Genomic DNA, 18925 nt, shown 5'->3' on the forward strand with positions numbered 1-18925 from the left:
TTCCACCATGAAACTGCTCTGATCGGAAACAAACATGGAATGAATTGAAAATGAGAAAACGTGCGAGAAATGTTCACAGAATCAAGTCTGCTCGATACATGAGCTAAAGGGGCAAATTTGGACATGAGGTTAACCTTTCAGTGCCATTAGTAATATAATTTTGGAGCCAAGAAGTCACCAAGATGACAAACAGCCTGGAGAGGAATTAAAGACAAACAGCAGAGCACACAAAAAGAGCTTTTAGGCGTATTAGGTGAAGAAAACCAAAGAATGAATCAGTGTTTCATTTAGATTTGAATTGAAAACATGAATTAAGGTGGAGAGGAAGCTCTCCAACAACTTTCTTTTATTAAAGTGGACTCCTTTGATAGATTTTAGTGAACTGCGACACTTGTTTGAAAAAGGGAATTACACACGCAGCTCCACGCTGAGGAGTGAATCTTATCACACATACACCCATCGGTAAGGTTTCTCTCTTCATCGGCTGAAACAGGTGAAACAAGTATTCATTGTCATGTGAATGAATTGAAGTGTAATGAAGTGAACAATCAGGATTAAGGCTCTCGTTCCCGTGCTGCAGCAGCCTCGTGCACTTCCATGTTCGGAAGGAGACGTTTTAATGCAGCTAAACCGCCGTCATTACTTCTGGTCTCAATGACCTCCATTTGCAAGCTGGTTGTACAAACAGGGGTCAGATGGTAATTCCAGCCTTATTACATCAGCATAACAGGAAGTCCAGTAAACAGAATAACACTAAGTACACCATTTAAAACCCACTGACAGTTCTGGCATGTGAGACACCAACCCGGCAGCTCAGAAAGCAGAAACCAGGTCACGCTGCTGTGCACAGGATGCGTGCCAGGCAGACGAGCCTCCTGGGTGCCACTCAGACTGAGAGATGTTGTGATATTATTTGTACATCTCTCCGCCAGCTTTCCCAACAACGCAGCAGTGGGCGGGCTGACGCGCCCACGTCAGATGTGTTCCGCACTCAACTGCCGAAACGAAAACTAACCCAGTCCATCTGCTGAACGCAACGTCTTCCTCATTTATCATAAATGAACCATAAATGAGGCCAAACATTCCTGCCGCTAAAAGCTCACACAGACTCACACAGAATCCTTATCGATCTCTGCTCTGCAGCCGTGCAACTCCCCACTTCCTGGCTGGTATGTTGCTGGGGCGACAGCTAAATTATGCAACAGCACTGGCTCAACACACACAGGCTTCAGTCCCTGAGCAGCGAAGAGCAGGTTCAAGAGTGGCAGGTGATGGCAGAGTTCAACAGTAACAGACTCGCAGCTCAGCCCAGAAACCAGATTCAGACCGGCCCGATCGGGTCAAAGAGTTAAAGGTTTCTATCTTCTCCTCTGCCTCGTCACGTTTTGTCTCTGAGTTGTGCTGATTGACTGAAATGATGGATGCAAGTTTCCCTGCAAGAACATCTCAGATCTGAACAACATGACAAAAAATAAATCTAATCAGGCTGCAGGAGGTAATTACTCGGCCCGCTCTAATCAAACTTGCTAAATACATTACCTTACAATTATACATCTCCATTTATTAAGCTAATGGCCTTGTTTATTACTCAATGCTACACAGAGAGAGAGAAAGTCACGTCATGTAATGCTATGTTGTCCTTATATATTCCACCTTCATTACGGAACGGCACCAACGCCCAACTGGAGCCAATTAAAATGTTTCCAATAATCTGTCAGATCGTTCAAACAACCCCCGGCTGCCGAGCTGCCAAACAAAAACGCACTATTCATCCGTGTGACGTGATGAAAGATGAAAACGCGTTCTCATCATGCTCTGTCTTGGAGCTTCGCTGCTGCCATCCCTTTGTGATCATAGCAATGCAAATATGAACATGCTCTGCTCGCTGCCTCCATTTTGTTTCATTTGTCAAAAGGCAAAGTTGGGCCGCAGTGATTAGCTAGCTTAAATAAGTGCACAGCAGCCTCGGCGCTCACACGGCACCTATGGCAGCGACAATCCCACCGAGGCGACCGCCGCCGCTTTATTAAAACATGTGACACAATCTGCGTCCTGCAGACATGATTAGAACTCTATTAATCACAGAGGGATTATCACGAGGAGGTAGGGGTCTATGTGGAATGGGATTACAGGGGTCATGCAGCCTCCGTCCCACCGCAGCGGAGGCCAGAGGGCCGAGGCCGGCCAGTTGCCCACCTCAGCTCCCTCTCCACGCGACAGCTTTGTCTGCCGCCTTGTTTGACAATTATTTACTCGGCTGTTTAGGACGGGGCTGAGGTCACCACACATACATCACTGACACCAAAACACTGGCTACTCGTGTCTTGTCTCCGCCCCCGCCCCCCCAATCTGACCCGTACAGGCCCCTCAGCACCTCATATGGACTCTAAACACTCGGACGACAAGACGAACTAATCAAATGGTTGTCAGTCAAGTGCTGCAGCTGGATGAAGCCGATTACATACAAGCTAGGCATCGTGTCGTTTACTGCAGAGGTACACACGATGCAAAATATTCCACAAACTGTCTGTAAACAAAGAACCCTTTTTCCCTTTTTGTTTGCATGTAAATAAAATTCCCTGTGGCACAAATACACGCTTCTTTGGACTGACCCAAAGCAGAAACAGCTGCACAAAATGGGAATGATCGTTTGTACATTTGTCTCAGAAGATGGTCGTCTCATCTGCCCTCTGTTGCTGCTTTTAGAATGTAATAAATGTGCCCCCCCCTCCATTATGATAGGGGTTCGGTATTTGCGGCATCTGCCAGGCTTGTCTCTGGCCTCTCGAAGACAATGACATCAAAAATCCAACTGTCCCCCTCCCCCCCTACAGCAGTGCAACCTGAAACTGCCTGAAGAGATGAGCAGTCATTAAATACTGCAGAGCTGACATAATGACAGGAAAGATAAAAGAGAGGAAACAAAAAAAGGCCAGACCAATTCTCATCCCACAATGCCTCCCCCAACCCCCAGGCTCAGCCCGCCTCTCCAGATAAAAGACGCCAGGCCGCAGATAGGGCACTGGTCAGCTACAACTTTGCTGCTGTGATCTTCTGTTCTGACAACATTCACACAAAGACCGGCCACCTCGCAGAATAATACAGCTCCACTCTTTCTGACACGTCTGGAAACAATAACAGTCCAAACAATGCAGTCCAAATCCATTTCATACAATGCTCATATCCTGTGGAGTGATGTTTTTAATGAACTGGTGGAAGGGGAGGCGACTCTGGCTGAAAAACAATGTTAATAAAATCAGAAAAGCTACCGCTGCTGCTCCTTCTCCCACCGCCTTCCCTCCTCATCTCTGTCCTGCGTGTCACGACCAAATGTGCCGAAGCTAAATTTGGAAATGTGGTCTCGGGAAGCACCATTCAAAGACATCTGCTTGCAAATAGCCAGTAATAAAACCCAGACACGTGATAGTCCTGCATACTCAGTGATCAAGTACAGATATGTCCTCTGACACTGCCCGCTCTTGTGCAAACACAGCTTTTTATATCACCCCAGACTGCGGCACTCTCTTTAACCTGCTGCGTCCCGAGCTATGATGCTAAACCACATGTAGCTCGGCTCTGTTCCCAGTTGGCATTCCTGTGCGCTGTAACCACCGTGCTGAGGCAATATTTACCTTCAAGAGAAAGTGCACTTGGCACACTGCCGACAGTCTCGGGTCGGGTCGGGGAGGGGGAGGGGGAGGGGGGGTGTGGCGGGTAGCTACTGTGTACTACATTCAACCTTCCCACCCACCCAAAATGCTCGTGCTGACCCGGCCAACCACCCACAGCTCCACGCCGCCTGACTCCTCTACCTGGATCGGAGCCAAACCAGAGGCTGAGCAAAGTGCCAAGAGGGATGGAGAATGAGAGAGAGAGAGAGAGAGAGACATACACACTGCCTGAGAGCGAGAGGGAGAGAGAGAGCTAGTGAGCGTGAACACATTGCGCCTCAGTCTGGCCTTCTGCCAGGACTCACTTAGGAGGATTTTTAGCCACAAAAGCCAATCAGCGGTCAGCCCTCCACAGAGATTTTAAGTGTCTCAGCAGAGAGATTTTGTCCTGGAATCAAGATTAAGTGGCCGCTCACAGCAGGAGGAGGACGGACGCAGAAACCAGACAAAAACACTGAGAGGCAGAGTCATGAACAGGGAAAGTCTGAGTCCTCCGGATCGCAGCAACCAACAACACTTCAGACAGAGCATGCCATCTGTGACGGATCTGATAGCATAAATAAAATTTCCCCCGTGTGTTTGTGGCATGACTGCTGCCGTTGGTTTATGGTCTGCTGGAGGTCAAAGCTTTTGCAGAGCATGGGAAAAAAAATGCATGAATGCCACATAATCTTTAGTGGGGGGCCCCTTCAGGGAAAAAACTGCTAACATCAAACGATTTCGCTGAAATCAATTCTTCTTTGTCATTCTGAGGGCCTTAGCTGCCAGTGGCTGAAGTAGTTTAATTACGTTCAAATACACATTCTGGATGTTGGCACCCTGTTTTAAAAAAGCCGGCTGTGTACTGAAGTGTTTTGGAGACAAAACAGTCGAGGACACTAACCTGTCTGAAGTGGTCTTCGAAGCCCCAGTCCGCCTGTCCGTTAGGGGAGGTGGCAGAGTGCGGCCCCGCAGGAGACAGGCCCTCGTCGGGTTCCTGCTTCACCCTGATGGGGGGCGACGCAGCCCTCTGGGGTGCGGAGGCAGAGTAGCTGCCAAACGGACGGGCCGGGACGCGGGAGGCACTCTGCTGCAAAGCGAGGGTCTGCTTACGGAGGAACTCCAGACCGCTGGCGCTTCCCTCGTCCTCGTCGCTGCCCTCGTCTCCCTCCATCATCTCGTTGTCCTCGTCTTCGTCCCCAGAATCCCGGCCTCTGTCCTCGTCATCCTCCCTTTCCGAGTCCACACTGCTCTGATTGGAAACCCGGGGAGGCAGCCCGCCGCCAGGGACACCGCCAGCCAGGCTTTTGCTCATGAAGCTGGCCCCGGAAGCCCGGGCGGCCGCCAGGATGGCCTGCTGGGCGGCAACCTGCTGAGCGTACATGATGTGGGCCTCTCGCAGCTTCCTCTCCTTGCGCTCCATTTCCAGCCGGGCCTGCTGTTGGCGCTGGAGCTGCTCCATCACCGCTTCCAACTTCATCCCCCCTGTGGAGGTGGTCTGAGGAAAGGCCACACCAGGCTCCTGAGACATGCTGGGCTGCAGGAGGCGAGAAGGAGTCACAGGTCATCAGCCACCTACTGAAATCCAAATATCCAGACAGGTATAAAGTACAGGCAACAAAAATACCACAACGGAAACCAAAAAGGAGGAACAGAACGAGTCCAAATATTCCGTTTTTTAAAGGCCAGGAACAGGTTTTAACTGGAAACTGAAAAATCTGCAGCAGTACAGCTGGAAATATCCACAGAAATAATCAGAAGTGCAAACTGGCTGGCAGGGTTAGGGTTAATTTGAGTTCACAAAGAACAGAAACAACGAAGCAGGACAATCCACTGACATTATCTGAAACTAAGCGTGCCCTTTACGTGGAGTCCTGTCACACAAAATTACTACTGCGATGAAAAATAATACGCTTTGGGGGAATTCACACAGAACACTGACTCTGAGGTTACACAGGAAAATGAGACCAGAGGAGGAAAAAACGTCTAGAATTCACTGTAAGCTTCTAAAACAGAAGTACAGTGATTTTATTTTTTGAAAGGCCTCCAGTCTGAAGAAGTGGACTGCTTTAAAATGTCTAAAGTCGAAACCGTCTCCAAACAGCCTCCAGCAAAAAAACGCTGTGTTACCAAAATGAAAAGGAGTAAACTGACCTCCAGACAACTTCATAACACAAACAGCACAAGTGAGCAAAACAACAACATCAACAACACAACTGCAAGGAAATAAGCATCGGTCTAAATACACGTAGATCTCTACAGATTTCACAGGCACCTTTTTCCGCATTTGGCTGGTTGCCACATCCTCAAAATACGTGGATCACGACTGCGTTAAGAGGTTTACAGACAAGTTTCCGTCCAAACAAACAGTAAAAGTATCCAATTCATTCCGTCCACTTTGTGTTTGTGTCTCACTGCGGCCGCCCGGTCTGAGAATAAACGTTTTTAAAAAAAAAGTAAAGTATAAAATAACCTACCATAAAGTGAAATTAGCTCTGAAAAGCCTGGTCTTCTTTCCCCCTTCAGCTCCACCAGCCCCCCCCCACCACCCCACCTCCTCCAGTTAAAAATAAAAAGAAATAAAACACACCTAACGTTGTGCTGCCTGAATCTTTCAGCCTCTTTCTGCGTTCCGCTCTCAGAAATGCGCCAAACCGGAGCGCCACTCACCATTTGCGCCTTACTGCTGCTGGAGTTGTCCACCATCCCTCCTTCCTTCGGCTTTATCCTCCTTCTTCCCTCGTTTCTGGCACTCGTTCAAACACTTGTAAACACACGCACACACATGCACACACATTCATTCACACGCACACGCATACACACGCTCGCGCGCGCGCGCACGAGGCGAGGTGGAAGGGGGTGGGGGGGAGAGAGAGAGAGAGAGAGAGAGATCGTGTGCGCGCACCGCAGATTTCTGTCTGCTCCTTCAGCGTAAGAAAATGAATAATAATAATAATTAGAAAAGAAAGAAAACGCCTGACTTCTCCGGATGGACTTCAGCAGCCCGGATCTTCTCCCCGTCTGGTTGTCTAAGAGCAGAGAGGAGCGGCAGGAAAACGGCCCGGGTTCATATCTCGGAAAGCGCTGAGGTGACTCCCTTCACTCGGCTGTTTTTTTTTTTTTTCCTCCCCTTCAGTGACCCCCCCCCCCCCCAGAACAGTAGGCCCGCCCCGCCTCAGCAACAAGTCTGCATTCACCTCCATCACATTTTATCACTTTAAATAACATTTCATTTAGCCATCCAAATGATGACACAAAAATTTGAGTTGGTTCAACAGTTCTGTAAATTAATAGAATTTATTTCCACCCAATCAGAGGAAAGTCCGTTTTTACAGACAAATTTCACTTTTCTTTATTTTTTATTTTTATTTTAGACAAATCTAAATGCGATGTGAAAATGTGAAAATGGATATGACGCAATGTTTACCTGAATTATACAGAGCTCAGGGGAAGGTGCTCTGGGGGGGCAGCAGCGGGGGCAATAGGTGGCTTCCTGCTGCCCCCTTCAGGTACCAAAAACCACCGTGATCATTTTGGTTACTGTTTTTTTTTTTTTTTTTAACCACCAATCAACCACTAATAACAGTCAGAACTACCACAGATAAATAACTGAGTTTCATTTATTTATGTAAACCAATACACGATACAATCAAATAATAAAAACATTAGTGTTTGCTGTCATAAAATAACATTGTCAGTTATTGCATTTAGCACTCAGTAACACTTTATCGTCACAATGTTGTGTAACAGGCAGATTGTCCCAATTGTTGCATAGTACAAGTGAGTCAAGTGTACTTGCTACTGACCACAGGTGTTAAGTGCAATTTATTTCTGTACATAAAAACACCATGCAGATCCAGATCTGAGGGGGGGGGGGGCTTTAATTTCAGCAGGTAACCTTAAAGCATTTAGTTCACACTTAAGTGTTGAATCAGCTTTTACCCCCCCCCCCCCCCCCCCCCAAACTGCTGGAGAACTTTGTTTTTTGTCTCTTTCACCCATGGTGGTCAAAGTGGTCTGCTACACCGTTCATACATATAACTGACTTACACGCAGTGACACACAACCATCATCACGTCATGACAAACATCAATGCGACACTCAGGCCACACAGTTCATCCTAACAGAAAACCTCCATGCTTTTCAACAGCTGTGCAATTTCCAGACTTTTGACATTTTACAAATGTGAGTGAAAGGCTAATCACTTTCCAATCTCAGACATCCAGAAAAAAAAAGTCTCCTGAGAAAGTGATCACAGTCACTTTGCTCCAATAATCCCACTTTTTTTTTTTTTTTGTTTTGTTACTGTTGTTGTTGATGCACATGTTTCAAAATGAACAGTGATAGTAAAATATGAGTGAACAGATGTTGTCTCTTTCAGCCCTGTGTCTATTGTGAGAGAAAGAAAAACAGACACACAATGACACAAATACAAAAGAATGGTTGTAAATAGTGTTACATGTCAAAAGCCCAACATTGGAAACCATCTACTTCAAGTGGAATGCAAATCTGATTTACTGGTTTTAACCTTTAACAATTTTCAAAAACAAACTAAACTGATAAAATAATGTTACTCTGATCTGCTGTCGATACTCACTCTGATGTCCTCAGCAGAGTTTTAATCCAAAAGGCTACACATCAGTTTGTGGGAAAATTAGATACATTCTAAAATAACTTATCCTTATTTAATATTTTAATATTTCTGTGCCAAATAATTTTCTTAAGCAAATAAAAAAAAAAAACCTTATATATCTCCACCACATAACCAAATGTTTTAAATATGGAATAAGTTTTGTTTGTATGACAACATTTTTGTAGCAGTAATAGATTTGGTTAAATCTTTAAACCTGCTGCTGAAGGGAGTATTTTGTGTTTTTGAGATTACAGGCAGAAAAAAAAATAAAGATACAGAAGCAATCCTATATATCAATTCAATTGTTAACATAATGAATATTTAATCTAATTTTGGAATAAGTTTCTGAGAACAGATACAGTAAAGAAAAAAATCCAGTTAATGTAACAGTAGTCAGGGAATGTAAATGGTTGAGGAGCCTTATCAACAGTTGATAAATAAGTACGACAAAATGATCCAGTTCGACAAAAGGCTGGAACATTAAAACACAATTCACCAGACTTGTATGCGTGTCGTGCTTAGTGACCCGCAGACCCGTTCAGATATGAACCAGCTCTCCGCAGGCTCAACACGGACATTTCCATGTGATCAAAAACTTTCCCATTCAATTTGAAGCAGAGGCATAGTTAGTATTTCCTGTAGTTTTACAAAAAGAAAAATTAAAGTTAGTCAAGCTTTGGGGTCATAGTGGATAAGGCTTGTTCTCACGGCCATCCGCGTCTTCTTATAGGGTGAGCACTGCGGGAGCGGCAGTTTGGCTCCGGGGCAGGAAGTCCTCAGGCAGCGCAGCGGTGGAGCTGGGTGAAAAAGAAGGCCCCACACACCAGCTGGAGATGGAGTCACACCTCTGAAAGGGTCGAGTCTCGGTTCCAGCTTCACTGCATGGAGCAGGACGGGCCCTCGGAGCAGCAGCACACAGAGGAGCCCATGGCTTTGGGCGGGATCAGGTCCAGGTCCTCGTCATCAGGGATCTCATCCAGACGGTAGCCGTCCTGAAGAAGCTGTCTGCTTAAATCAGGGTGGACCTGGAGTGTGAAGAGAAGGACGTCAGCTACTAAACCTGGAACAGATATCTGTTTATCTCTTTATATTGATCTTTAGCTTTTGTCTGCCAAAAGAACTACATTTACTGTCCTCTATTATTTACTGTTGCAAATCAGATGTAAAAAGGATTATTTAAAAGTTTTTTACTTTTTCAAATCCCCACCTCATGTACTCCCCCTCTCCTTGGTGATATTTTACATTACTGTGTTTGTGGAAGTACGAATGTCTCCAGTAAATATATGAATTCTTCAGTCATTAAATAGCAATGTGAGAAAACAGCTATGACTGAATTTAAATGTAAATAGCACTCGTACTTGCTACACATCTGAGGTCAGGAGACAGCTGGAGGCTCACTTTCTGTCACTGATAGCAACTAAGTTTATGTACAAAAATGAAATGCACGTTTCCACATACAGGCTCTCTGTAATTGTCTTCAGCAGGTATAAATGAATGAGAGCACAAACAAGATGTGGCCTCAGGTCAGTGTAAGTGTTCCACATCTTTGATAACTTTGTTTATTGAGGTCTCATGTACCTGGAGACAAACTGATTCCTCTCACCTGTTTACTGATAACCAATCATGCAATTTTTTTCCTTCTTTTAAAAAAAATATTTAGAATGTGCACGTTCTGCGAGACAAAAGTTTCAGAGTTACACTATAAACTCTGTGCCAGCCCGGGAAGCAAAACCAAAGTGTTCGGGAAACACTGCATAGAGATCGGAAAGAAAGAACATCGTAGGAAAAAATAAAGCCCAGTCGATAATGATAGTATGGATGGATGAAAGTTTGATTAAACAGAAGAAGATTAAACAGCCAGTTTGATTGTGTAGTGACTGAGAACATTTGAAGAATGTCTAACTCACCTCAGCTGAAGAGTATCCTGAGGAGTACTGGTCGAAATCGATCTCTTCTTCACTATAAGGACAAGAAGTTCTGTCAGCTGAAAACATGTTTATGGACATTAGAACAACAAAAATGTCAAAACTGAGTTGACCTGAATTTAAAGCACGATTTAAGTTGGTGAGTTTAACTAAGAAATTACATGCAACTATTTTATCTGTAGTTATGCTCGAACAATTAGTTACAGAATTAGTCTCATTTAATTTAGATGTGTATGCTTGTAAGAATAATATCATGGAAAACAAATTGAAAAAAAAAAAAAAAAAAAAAAAAAAAAAGGACGAATAATTAGTGTTCAGAGTTCACTTGTACAAGTTCAGCAACCCAACCAGCTGCACATTTGCCTGTCAAACTTGCCTGTCTGAGTCCAGAGCAACCAAAGTGTCTTCGGCGTGCTGACTCAACGCAGCGTAGCCCTTATTATACTTCACTGTCCTAAAAGGAGAAAGAGGAATAGTTAAAAAAAAAAAATGCTAAAAAAAATTACTCTCCTTTTGCATTATGCTGACATCACAAAAGACGGCTTCCTCTTTGTCCTCGTCCTCCTTCCGTCCTCACCTCTTGGTTCCTTGTCTTGGCTGATGCATGACTGGAGGTCCTGGTGACAGGGCCTTCTTCTTCAGTGCCTTCCTCGCCATCTCCCTGTGTTTCTCTGTGGATGATCAGTATAGGAAACTTGTTTCTGCTGTAAAATGGTCAAAAGCAGACTTGAATCTGGGACAGTCACTAATCATATCAACAGGATTTAACTCTCTCCTGTCATATTGGGTAATCAGAATTTCAGCAAAACATGACTGAAGGCCTTTATTGAAAAATGTCTAAAATATCACTCAAGAAACATCTAAAGATTGTCTCAGGTGAAGTAATGCCCTCATTTTAGGACGTTCAGATTCATGACCCTTGCCACATCCACACACCCCCCTTCAAGAAAGAGAACAAGTTCTTCGTTGTAAAGGTTTGACGTTACATTAGGCAGCTGAGCTAAATTTATGATGATGTTTCGTAGCTACTGGGCAGATTCAACACAAATGAATGATGAACTCTGACCGAAACAGTAGCATGGGTGTAGCTTTGGTTTTCACTGTGCTGTGTAACATATCCAAACAAATATGAAAATGTGTTGGTCTTGTTCTGCTCTCACAAGCCTTATTAGGGTTAGGGTTAGGGTTTTAACCCTAACCTTTGCTAAAAAGTTTTAATCAATACTTGGCAAGAAGCTTGTTGATGTTTTAAAACATGTTCACAGATTCAATCCAGAGTGTTGGCTGGAAATTAGGGAACATTGATTACACATAACTATTTATTAAGATGCAGACAACCAAAAAGTTACTAATATTAATTGTCCAAGTGTATTTGTTCAAATTTGGTTCAATAAGAAGCTTCAAAGATATGAAATACAAAAAGCAGAAATCCAGCAGACAACCTGGGCTCCGCTGCACATTAGCTTTGGTTGTGAACATTTTTAAAACTGAGACACAAAGAGTCTGTGATACATGTCATGTGTCTTTCAGGTCTCACATGACAGATCAACACCATGGTGACTTCACACCAAAGAAAAAAAACAAAAACCCATTACCTCTTCTCTGTGTGGAAAGTCTGCTATGTAAATGTCATGCGAAAATAAGAATCAGCATTGCCACAGTCAGTTAGTGGTGTAATGCAGAGATTTACGAGAGATTTTTACAGCTTTGTATATCACAAAGACCCCATTCAGATCTAGTATCGAGTTTGCGGCATTTAGTTCGAACGTGTATCAAGTGACTCACACTTTATCTCTTTCGATAACAAACACATGAAATATCATACTGAACTAGTTGTACAGGGTGTCTACACAACATAACTAAAAAAAGGTTTGGGATGGTGTCACCTTCCTCCACTGGAAACAGGAAAAGCATGGTTACCCGGAGGGTGTTTAAATTTATCAGACTGACAATCTTATAGAAAACCTTGACAGAAATGTAGGCATAAGGGCGGTGACATGACCTTTGTTAGTGAGCTTATAAAAGGAAAATCATTGATGAATAACTAAAAATCCACATTTCTTTGTTGCTTATTTCTTTTAAAACCTGGATATATACCGACAGTGTTGGAGAGCCATAAAAGTTCACTTAAATCTGATTGATGTGGGTTAGCACTTAATGTGGTGGAGAAGGGATTAAAATTGGGTCAATGAGGGAGCCCATGGATCAAAGTATAGGGACTGTAATCCACTTGGTGGTGATAATACACATCAAAAATTATTTGCCAACCGCTGATACTGGAATTTGATGAGCACCTTTTCGCACATCTTGGCACAGCAGTAAACTGCGTGACACACATCCAAAACAATATTCAATAGGTCTTTCATAAACAAATAATGGCATGAACGTTACTTATTACTTATGCAATACAATTGGAATTTAGTGTCACAACAGCGTTGATCAAAGGTAGATAAAATACAAAATGTGTGATAAGGCACTTTGGAAAGAAATCAAACCCATTTAAGTTCAGGCACACGATTGACCCAGCAAAACTGCTCTCACTCTACAAAAATATTTTCAGTTCATTAACAAAATGTGGTGGAACTAAATGGACAGGGTCAGAGGTCATCACTTGAGTAGGTGGTCCTTCAATGTGACACGTTAGTATTCAGAATGAGGCCGTGTGGCCCAAATCAACTTTGAATGCGTCCTTACTGTGTCCTGGGTTCATGTTAATACAAGATCTGAAGTGAATAACATTATTTGCTGGCACTTTTCTGAGTTCATGACTTCCATATGACTAAGCTGTGTCATTCTGTGCTAGTATACACTACAGCTGGCCTCGGAGGAACAATAATCATGAGAGGATCTCTGACCCGCGCTCCAGCATGTTAATAACCGGTCCTTTTCATGCCTTATGATGAGTCAAGAAAATGCTCACGTAGTTTGAGGTGGATGGCTGGAGCTCTGGACATGATGTAAGGTCCTCTCTTCTCCACAGGCCTGATACCTCCATCAGCAGTCTTCGGTCTGGTGCCGCCGCTTGGCCCCTTGGTTTGGAGAAAGGACAGAGAAATCTGTACCTCAACTATGGCAGCGAGGTAAATGGACACATAATGAAACAAAACATCTTGAAATATTTAAATGGCCAGATGACACAGTTTCTGAGATGGTGTAAATCAACTCTAATAGCTTTTTAGGGGAAAGAACATTTGTCTGTATGTTTGTTTCTTTCAGCTTAATAAAGTTTGAAATTTTGAAAAGAGAAAGCGCCTCCAATTTTCCCATCAATCCTTTCGGTCAACAGGAAGAGACCACGAATTTAATGTTTTTCAAAGATATGACACTCGACGAAATGTTACGTTTTAACGTTTAACATATTCTTAGCCTCTCAAAAAATATTTTACGATCTTATTTTCTCAGCAGCAGAACTGACAAACAACCTGACAGGCTAAGCTAACTAGCACGCTAGCGGCTGCGTCTGTGTTTACAGGCTAGCGTTAGCCGCGTTAGCTTGACGTTACCGACAAAACTTGCGGCTCCAGCAGGTTGTCCTTCTCCGGCTCCTCTATGATGTCGTTCATCATCTTGTCCGTCAGCTGTCAAACTGTCCACAACAACACAGCCATGGTGACAAACGCCCCACCGGTCCGGGACTTTACGGACCGTTTTCCTGAGGAGCAGCTACGCTTCTTCTTCTGCGTCCGTTTCCTACTTCTTCTTCTTCGCTGGTGTTTATTGGCCAACCTCCAAAGAGACGCCACCAGCTGGGAGGTCTTATCTTTTTATGAATCCAGGCCTTACTTTTACAGATTATTTCATCCATACGAGTTTTCCATTTTATGTTTTAGTTCCCTTTGAAAGAATAACAGCAACACAACATGCAAAAACAGTGGGCAAAAGAAAAGGAAAAAAAAAACCAATAGGAAAATAAAATAAAACTATTTAGTGATTAAGGTTTGGTGAGGTTCAAAGATTTACAATCTAATAAAAGAAAGCCTCAGAGTGGTCTGGATAAGTCATAGGGCCAACATATGGAGATATGCAGTGGTAAATAATACATATACACACATACAGACAGTTTAGTCACCATTTAATCTAAATATGTATGTCTGTTGGTTCACAGGAGGACGCCAGAGCACCCAGCAGGAACCAATGGAAAGCCCCGGGATCCAAACACAGAACGACCAGAAGAAGTATTCTGCTCACAAGGCCAGACATATTTGCCGACCTGTTCCGATTGGTGAGTTGAATTGTAGCATAGTTTCATTCATTTATGATTGGTGGGATTGTACAGCACGTTTTGACTGCCCAGTTTTAGCTGCTTTCCTACTGAATGTTTGGACTGTAGCCATGTTCTGTTGAACTGTGTCGGACAGTATAGATCTACAATCCAACCATCCAATCAGAATCTGGCGCAAAAACCTGAAATTAACTATCAGAATAAAAGTACAAGTAAACCAACCAAACATTAGCGAGCCTCTGCCCTGACAACTGAAAAAGATTACACAGTTTACCAGAAAAAAATAAAACAAAAACACACATTCCTAAGTTACTGGTTTTCTTTATTAGATCCACCATTTTGTACACCACAGGACAACATGGATTCAATCCACAATATAGACAATTTTGACAGGTGAGAATCAGGAGAGCTCTTTTCTTTATACATCAAATGACCTGAGGATAGAGGAGGGGAAAAATAAATAAATAATAATAAAAAAAAATCAGCTGCAAGTAAGTAATATACAATTTAAAAACTAGTTCTAGCTCACAGTCTATTGGAATGAATCAACATACAGGATGTAAAGCCACTGAGCAGAGGCAATTATCTTCCTGAAGCCACCATCACATTGTCTCACCTTGACAGTCTATAACTTGTCAATGCCGAGCTCTTCTGGTGTTGAGATGCCAAGTTCTGTTAGGGTGGGTTTGAGTTCTTGGATCACATAGGGGTAGATGTCTTTGTGGGGGCCTGCTTTGTTCTGAAATACAAATTTTTTTTTCCCTTTTGGTTAAAACAGCATTAGTCCTTGAAGTTCTCCCCACTGACATTACAGTCTGTAAAAAGCTTAAGATGCACCCTCAGCAAACATATAAAGAGACCGATACTTACCTTGACAGCCTCAAGAATGCGGATGGCGCTGGCTAGGTCATTCAATCTCCGACAAGCTCTTAGTGCCGAATCCAGGATCTTGGGCTCAGGTACCAAGTCATACCCAATCAGGGTGTTCAAGCCTTTAAGTTGAAATTACATACAAAAGCCTAATTACTTGCCAAAAACAGTAATATTGAAAAAAAAAGAGATTTGAAAACAGGAAATATAACCACAACCAAAGTGAAGTTATGTAATGGGCACATCAGAATTGAGAAGCATCGACTGTGAGACCATCACCTTTCCTCAGTTCCCAGGCATCTATGTCAGGCTTACTAAAGTAAGTGACCCAGCGGGAATCAAACTCCTCATCAGTCTCCACCTTGGCATGAGAATAACATCTGGAGGCCAATGGAGCTGTAAAACATGGCAGAAGAAATATTTATTCATCATCATCATACACATGGTTACAAATATGGTCAAAAAACAATAGAATTATAAGCAATGAACTAATAAAGCATACATTATATCTAAAGGTTCACTGTCATTTGAAAAAAAATAAATAAATAAAATTATGTCACTTTAAACCTTTAGGCACTGCTAGTATAAAGTTTTCTGGGATTGTAAGAATCCTAAAATACTCACCAAAACAACAAAACAAAAAACTGTCTACACCAGGCAGCACAAGAACCTTTCCAGAATGGGCCAAACTATAATGTAGACAGTAGATCTCATATTTAACTTGATAAATGTTAAATGATACAATTAATTGAATGAACAAATTAAATAAAAATTTCTGATAGTTACTGGAACAGGAATGTGACTGCATACTGAAGCAATGCTTTAACAATGGTATCAAATGTCATGACAGTAATGAGATAAGATAGTGATGGCAGCAAGTGACAACCTGAGGCTACTTCGGTGTTACACATTAAACGGACACACAACAAATCAAGTTCAAAAACCTGAACCTGAAAAGTGAAACCCACACAAAAAAATGGGAGTGACTCCAACCTGGGTGAGTTTATCTCATCTAACTTCCTCAACGTTGTGCAATGTCACTAACTGAGCCTATTGTTGAATAAGAAAATAAACATCATTCACAGTTCTTGGCACCAACATCAGCATATCAAGTGTGTCCTGGTCTGCACGTATTCTCAATCTGATCTGACCCAGTCAGATCAGGACAGTTAGGAAAAAACCCAACAAACACACTGACAAACCAAATCATTGAAATCTTCCATGGCAGAAAAAATATAAGCTTTATATATAGCACATTAAATATTTTATTCATATCGTTGATGGTAACATTTTGAAGCCAGCTGCGCATAAACTGCGGTCACTGAGGCTCGTGAACAAACTTATGGAGGGTCATCGCAAGGTCGTGACTTCTTCTAAACTCAGATTCATCTCAAGCCTCTGAAGTGGAAATACTCCACAAGAGGAGGAGGCTGAGAGAAATTAGGAATTTTAAGCCCTCGGTGATTGTTAGCCGTGAAAATCATTCAATGTCACCCCGCGTTAGCTTGCAGCCCCATACATAGAGGAGCGGAGGCTAAGCTAGGCGGCTAGCCGGGTTTAGCTTGAAGGAGGGGGGGGGGTTAATTTATCACAGAAATTATCTACCAAGACGGAAGCTGAGAGCAGCAGGCCGTCCTACCTGAGTAACAGGGCCGGGACCGGTGAACCAGGCTCCGGGCCCCCGTGGCTGACAGTCGGAACACGGCTCGGAACATGCTAACCGCGGCGGATGCTAACCGTCCCCTGGTGCCAAAGAGGGCGACTCTGGACGGAAAAGCACGAAGCCTGGAGTCACGCGACTAACGGAAAGAGCCGAAGCGGTCTACGTTCGTGCTGCTGATTGGCCAGTTTCTGAAACACTTCCTGTTTTGATTTTGACGATTTACGTCGGCAGCACATGAGCTTTTAAAATACTATATGGGGCTGCAAGCTAACGCGGGGGGACATTGAATGATTTTCACGGCTAAATTCTAAATACTAAAAACTCTAAATAATATCAATTTAAAATTTATAACTCATGATACAACTGATTTTTAATTATTATGTTCTGATGTTGCAGATTTATTCATATCTATATATGTTTGCCCAATTTAAATAACTGCTTTATCTATAAACAATTCCTCCAGTTGTGGCTAAAAATCAGATCCCAGATCATTTGGTCTAATTTTTCTCAATTTTTAGAGTTACTTCAAAAAAAGGCAGAAGAATGAAATTTAAGGCAACAGGAACCAAAATATCATGATGTTCACACCCCTCATATGCATCAGGGCCCCCAAACACAAAAACGTGACATTATATATCTGCCACAGTTGGCAGTATCCACTCTTCATGCAGAGTAAATTGAATTTACGATTACGATTATGAAAACTTTAATTTAATATGTCAAATTGGTGGAGCATCCCTTTAGTTGGAGAGCCGCTGCATTAGATAGACAGAGGAGCCAGCAGAGGGAGCACTTGGTTAATAAACAAGGTCAAGTGTGTTTGACTTGTTGGTCCAGTATAAAAGAGCAAAGAACATACAGATCCCACTCCAAAACATGGCACCACCACTTTGGAGGAAAATAATTTTATTTAAATAATATTTTATGTATATGTAATATATAACTGGACCGGACCCCTCCACAGACCGGTTCTTGTAGGGCCTCTTTAACTGAAGATATTTTTGAGCTATAAACATGTCTGTAGCAGAATCACATCAGTCTATTGTATCATGACAATAAAGCTACTTTCCTTTCCTGTATTTCTTGAGATTGTTTTATATACATAAGTACATTTTTAAGCAAATACTTTTGTACTTTTACTTAAGTAATATTTTGACCAAGCTACTTTAGTGAAGTAGTGAAGTTGTGTACTCTGTGCACCTCAGGTTTTATGCATGTGCAAGTCCAGGAAATATACATATAGTGTGGTGAAATCGGTCCAACCAGACTTTAGTGGATTATGTTGTGGTGTGGAACTGTTGTTGATTCAACTTTGTTGTGTGTGTGAAAGCGAGTGTGTGTACCTCGTGATGTGGTAAACTCTAATCCGCCCTAAGCTCAGGGCTCCACAGTAGACGTCCATTAGTGTAATATGTTGCTGCACATCTTTCCTTCTCTGTCTCAGCCTGTCTCTTTCTGTCTCTGTCTGTCTTGTTTTGTCTTCACACTAGTGTTTTAAGTTGTGTGTGTTGACCATGTGCATTTATTTACAGGTTCAGAGCACTTTAAAAGCCCACAGTCACGATAAACTCTGATCTCTGACCTCCAAGCACAGAAAAAAGAACATATTTTCTTTGACTGGATTAAAACATTATGTTTCATTTGTGCTCTTTGATGAATTTTTAAGTTATTATCATAAGGACATCAACAACAAAGAGAGGTGAAGGTGAAGCTCCGAACTGTCATTTCTCTTAAGTAAAGCTCTCACGTGACTGTGTGGAGGATAAAGATGGAAAGAACAACTGTCACTCGTCTCGTCAGTGAAGGAATTTCCTGTAATTGACTCACACAATCATAAAAATCACACAAAAGAGAGCAAAAGATTCTCAATGTTATTGTCAATTTCTTCTAAAAAGTGGATTCTAATGGTCCAAAATTATGTGTGTCCTTTGCCAACCACCACTGGCTTTATTTTGTATTTTT

General features: G+C 42.7%; 3 protein-coding genes across 4 annotated transcripts in view; all 3 read right to left on the bottom strand.

Annotated features, from left to right (window-relative positions):
- The window catches only part of LOC115041517 (AT-rich interactive domain-containing protein 3B), a 43899-nt gene extending 37154 nt beyond the window's left edge, over positions 1-6745 (bottom strand). Inside the window, exons 1-2 of one of the 2 annotated variants that reach the window (XM_029499005.1) lie at positions 6321-6745; positions 4555-5187 (exon numbers count right to left, since the gene is read on the bottom strand). In XM_029499005.1, coding sequence (XP_029354865.1) covers positions 4555-5187; positions 6321-6356 — 669 coding nt within the window. In that variant the 5' untranslated portion in view covers positions 6357-6745. Of the gene's footprint in view, positions 1-4554; positions 5188-6240 lie in introns of both variants that reach the window. The other variant, XM_029499006.1, reaches the window with a different exon arrangement.
- Positions 6746-7254: 509 nt separating this feature from the next.
- fam219b (family with sequence similarity 219 member B) lies at positions 7255-13895 on the bottom strand. The gene is made up of 6 exons (XM_029498105.1): positions 13712-13895; positions 13129-13237; positions 10786-10879; positions 10585-10662; positions 10191-10242; positions 7255-9308 (listed from the first exon to the last, which is right to left on the bottom strand). Exons 1-6 carry the CDS (start codon positions 13772-13774, stop codon positions 9159-9161), a joined length of 546 nt encoding a protein of 181 aa, XP_029353965.1. The 5' UTR covers positions 13775-13895; the 3' UTR covers positions 7255-9158.
- An 836-nt stretch (positions 13896-14731) lies between these two features.
- cox5ab (cytochrome c oxidase subunit 5Ab) lies at positions 14732-17092 on the bottom strand. The gene is made up of 5 exons (XM_029498592.1): positions 16940-17092; positions 15580-15696; positions 15301-15422; positions 15047-15169; positions 14732-14864 (listed from the first exon to the last, which is right to left on the bottom strand). The coding sequence occupies exons 1-4, from the start codon at positions 17013-17015 to the stop codon at positions 15056-15058; spliced, it is 429 nt and encodes a 142-aa protein (XP_029354452.1). The 5' UTR covers positions 17016-17092; the 3' UTR covers positions 14732-14864; positions 15047-15055.
- Between the last annotated feature and the right edge of the window lie 1833 nt (positions 17093-18925).

This window comes from Echeneis naucrates, chromosome 3 (assembly GCF_900963305.1).
Source record: "Echeneis naucrates chromosome 3, fEcheNa1.1, whole genome shotgun sequence".
NCBI lineage: Eukaryota > Metazoa > Chordata > Actinopteri > Carangiformes > Echeneidae > Echeneis > Echeneis naucrates.

Coding starts and splice junctions, on each gene's coding strand:
- fam219b (XM_029498105.1), bottom strand. CDS start 13,774: ATGATGAACGACATCATAGAGGAGCCGGAGAAGGACAACCTGCTGGAG. Junction 10,663..10,785: donor CCAAGACAAGGAACCAAGAG/GTGAGGACGGAA, acceptor TTCTCCTTTTAG/GACAGTGAAGTATAATAAGG. Junction 9,309..10,190: donor CAGGATACTCTTCAGCTGAG/GTGAGTTAGACA, acceptor TTCACACTCCAG/GTCCACCCTGATTTAAGCAG.
- cox5ab (XM_029498592.1), bottom strand. CDS start 17,015: ATGTTCCGAGCCGTGTTCCGACTGTCAGCCACGGGGGCCCGGAGCCTG. Junction 15,423..15,579: donor TGCCTGGGAACTGAGGAAAG/GTGATGGTCTCA, acceptor TTCAACTTAAAG/GCTTGAACACCCTGATTGGG. Junction 15,170..15,300: donor GCATTCTTGAGGCTGTCAAG/GTAAGTATCGGT, acceptor TTTGTATTTCAG/AACAAAGCAGGCCCCCACAA.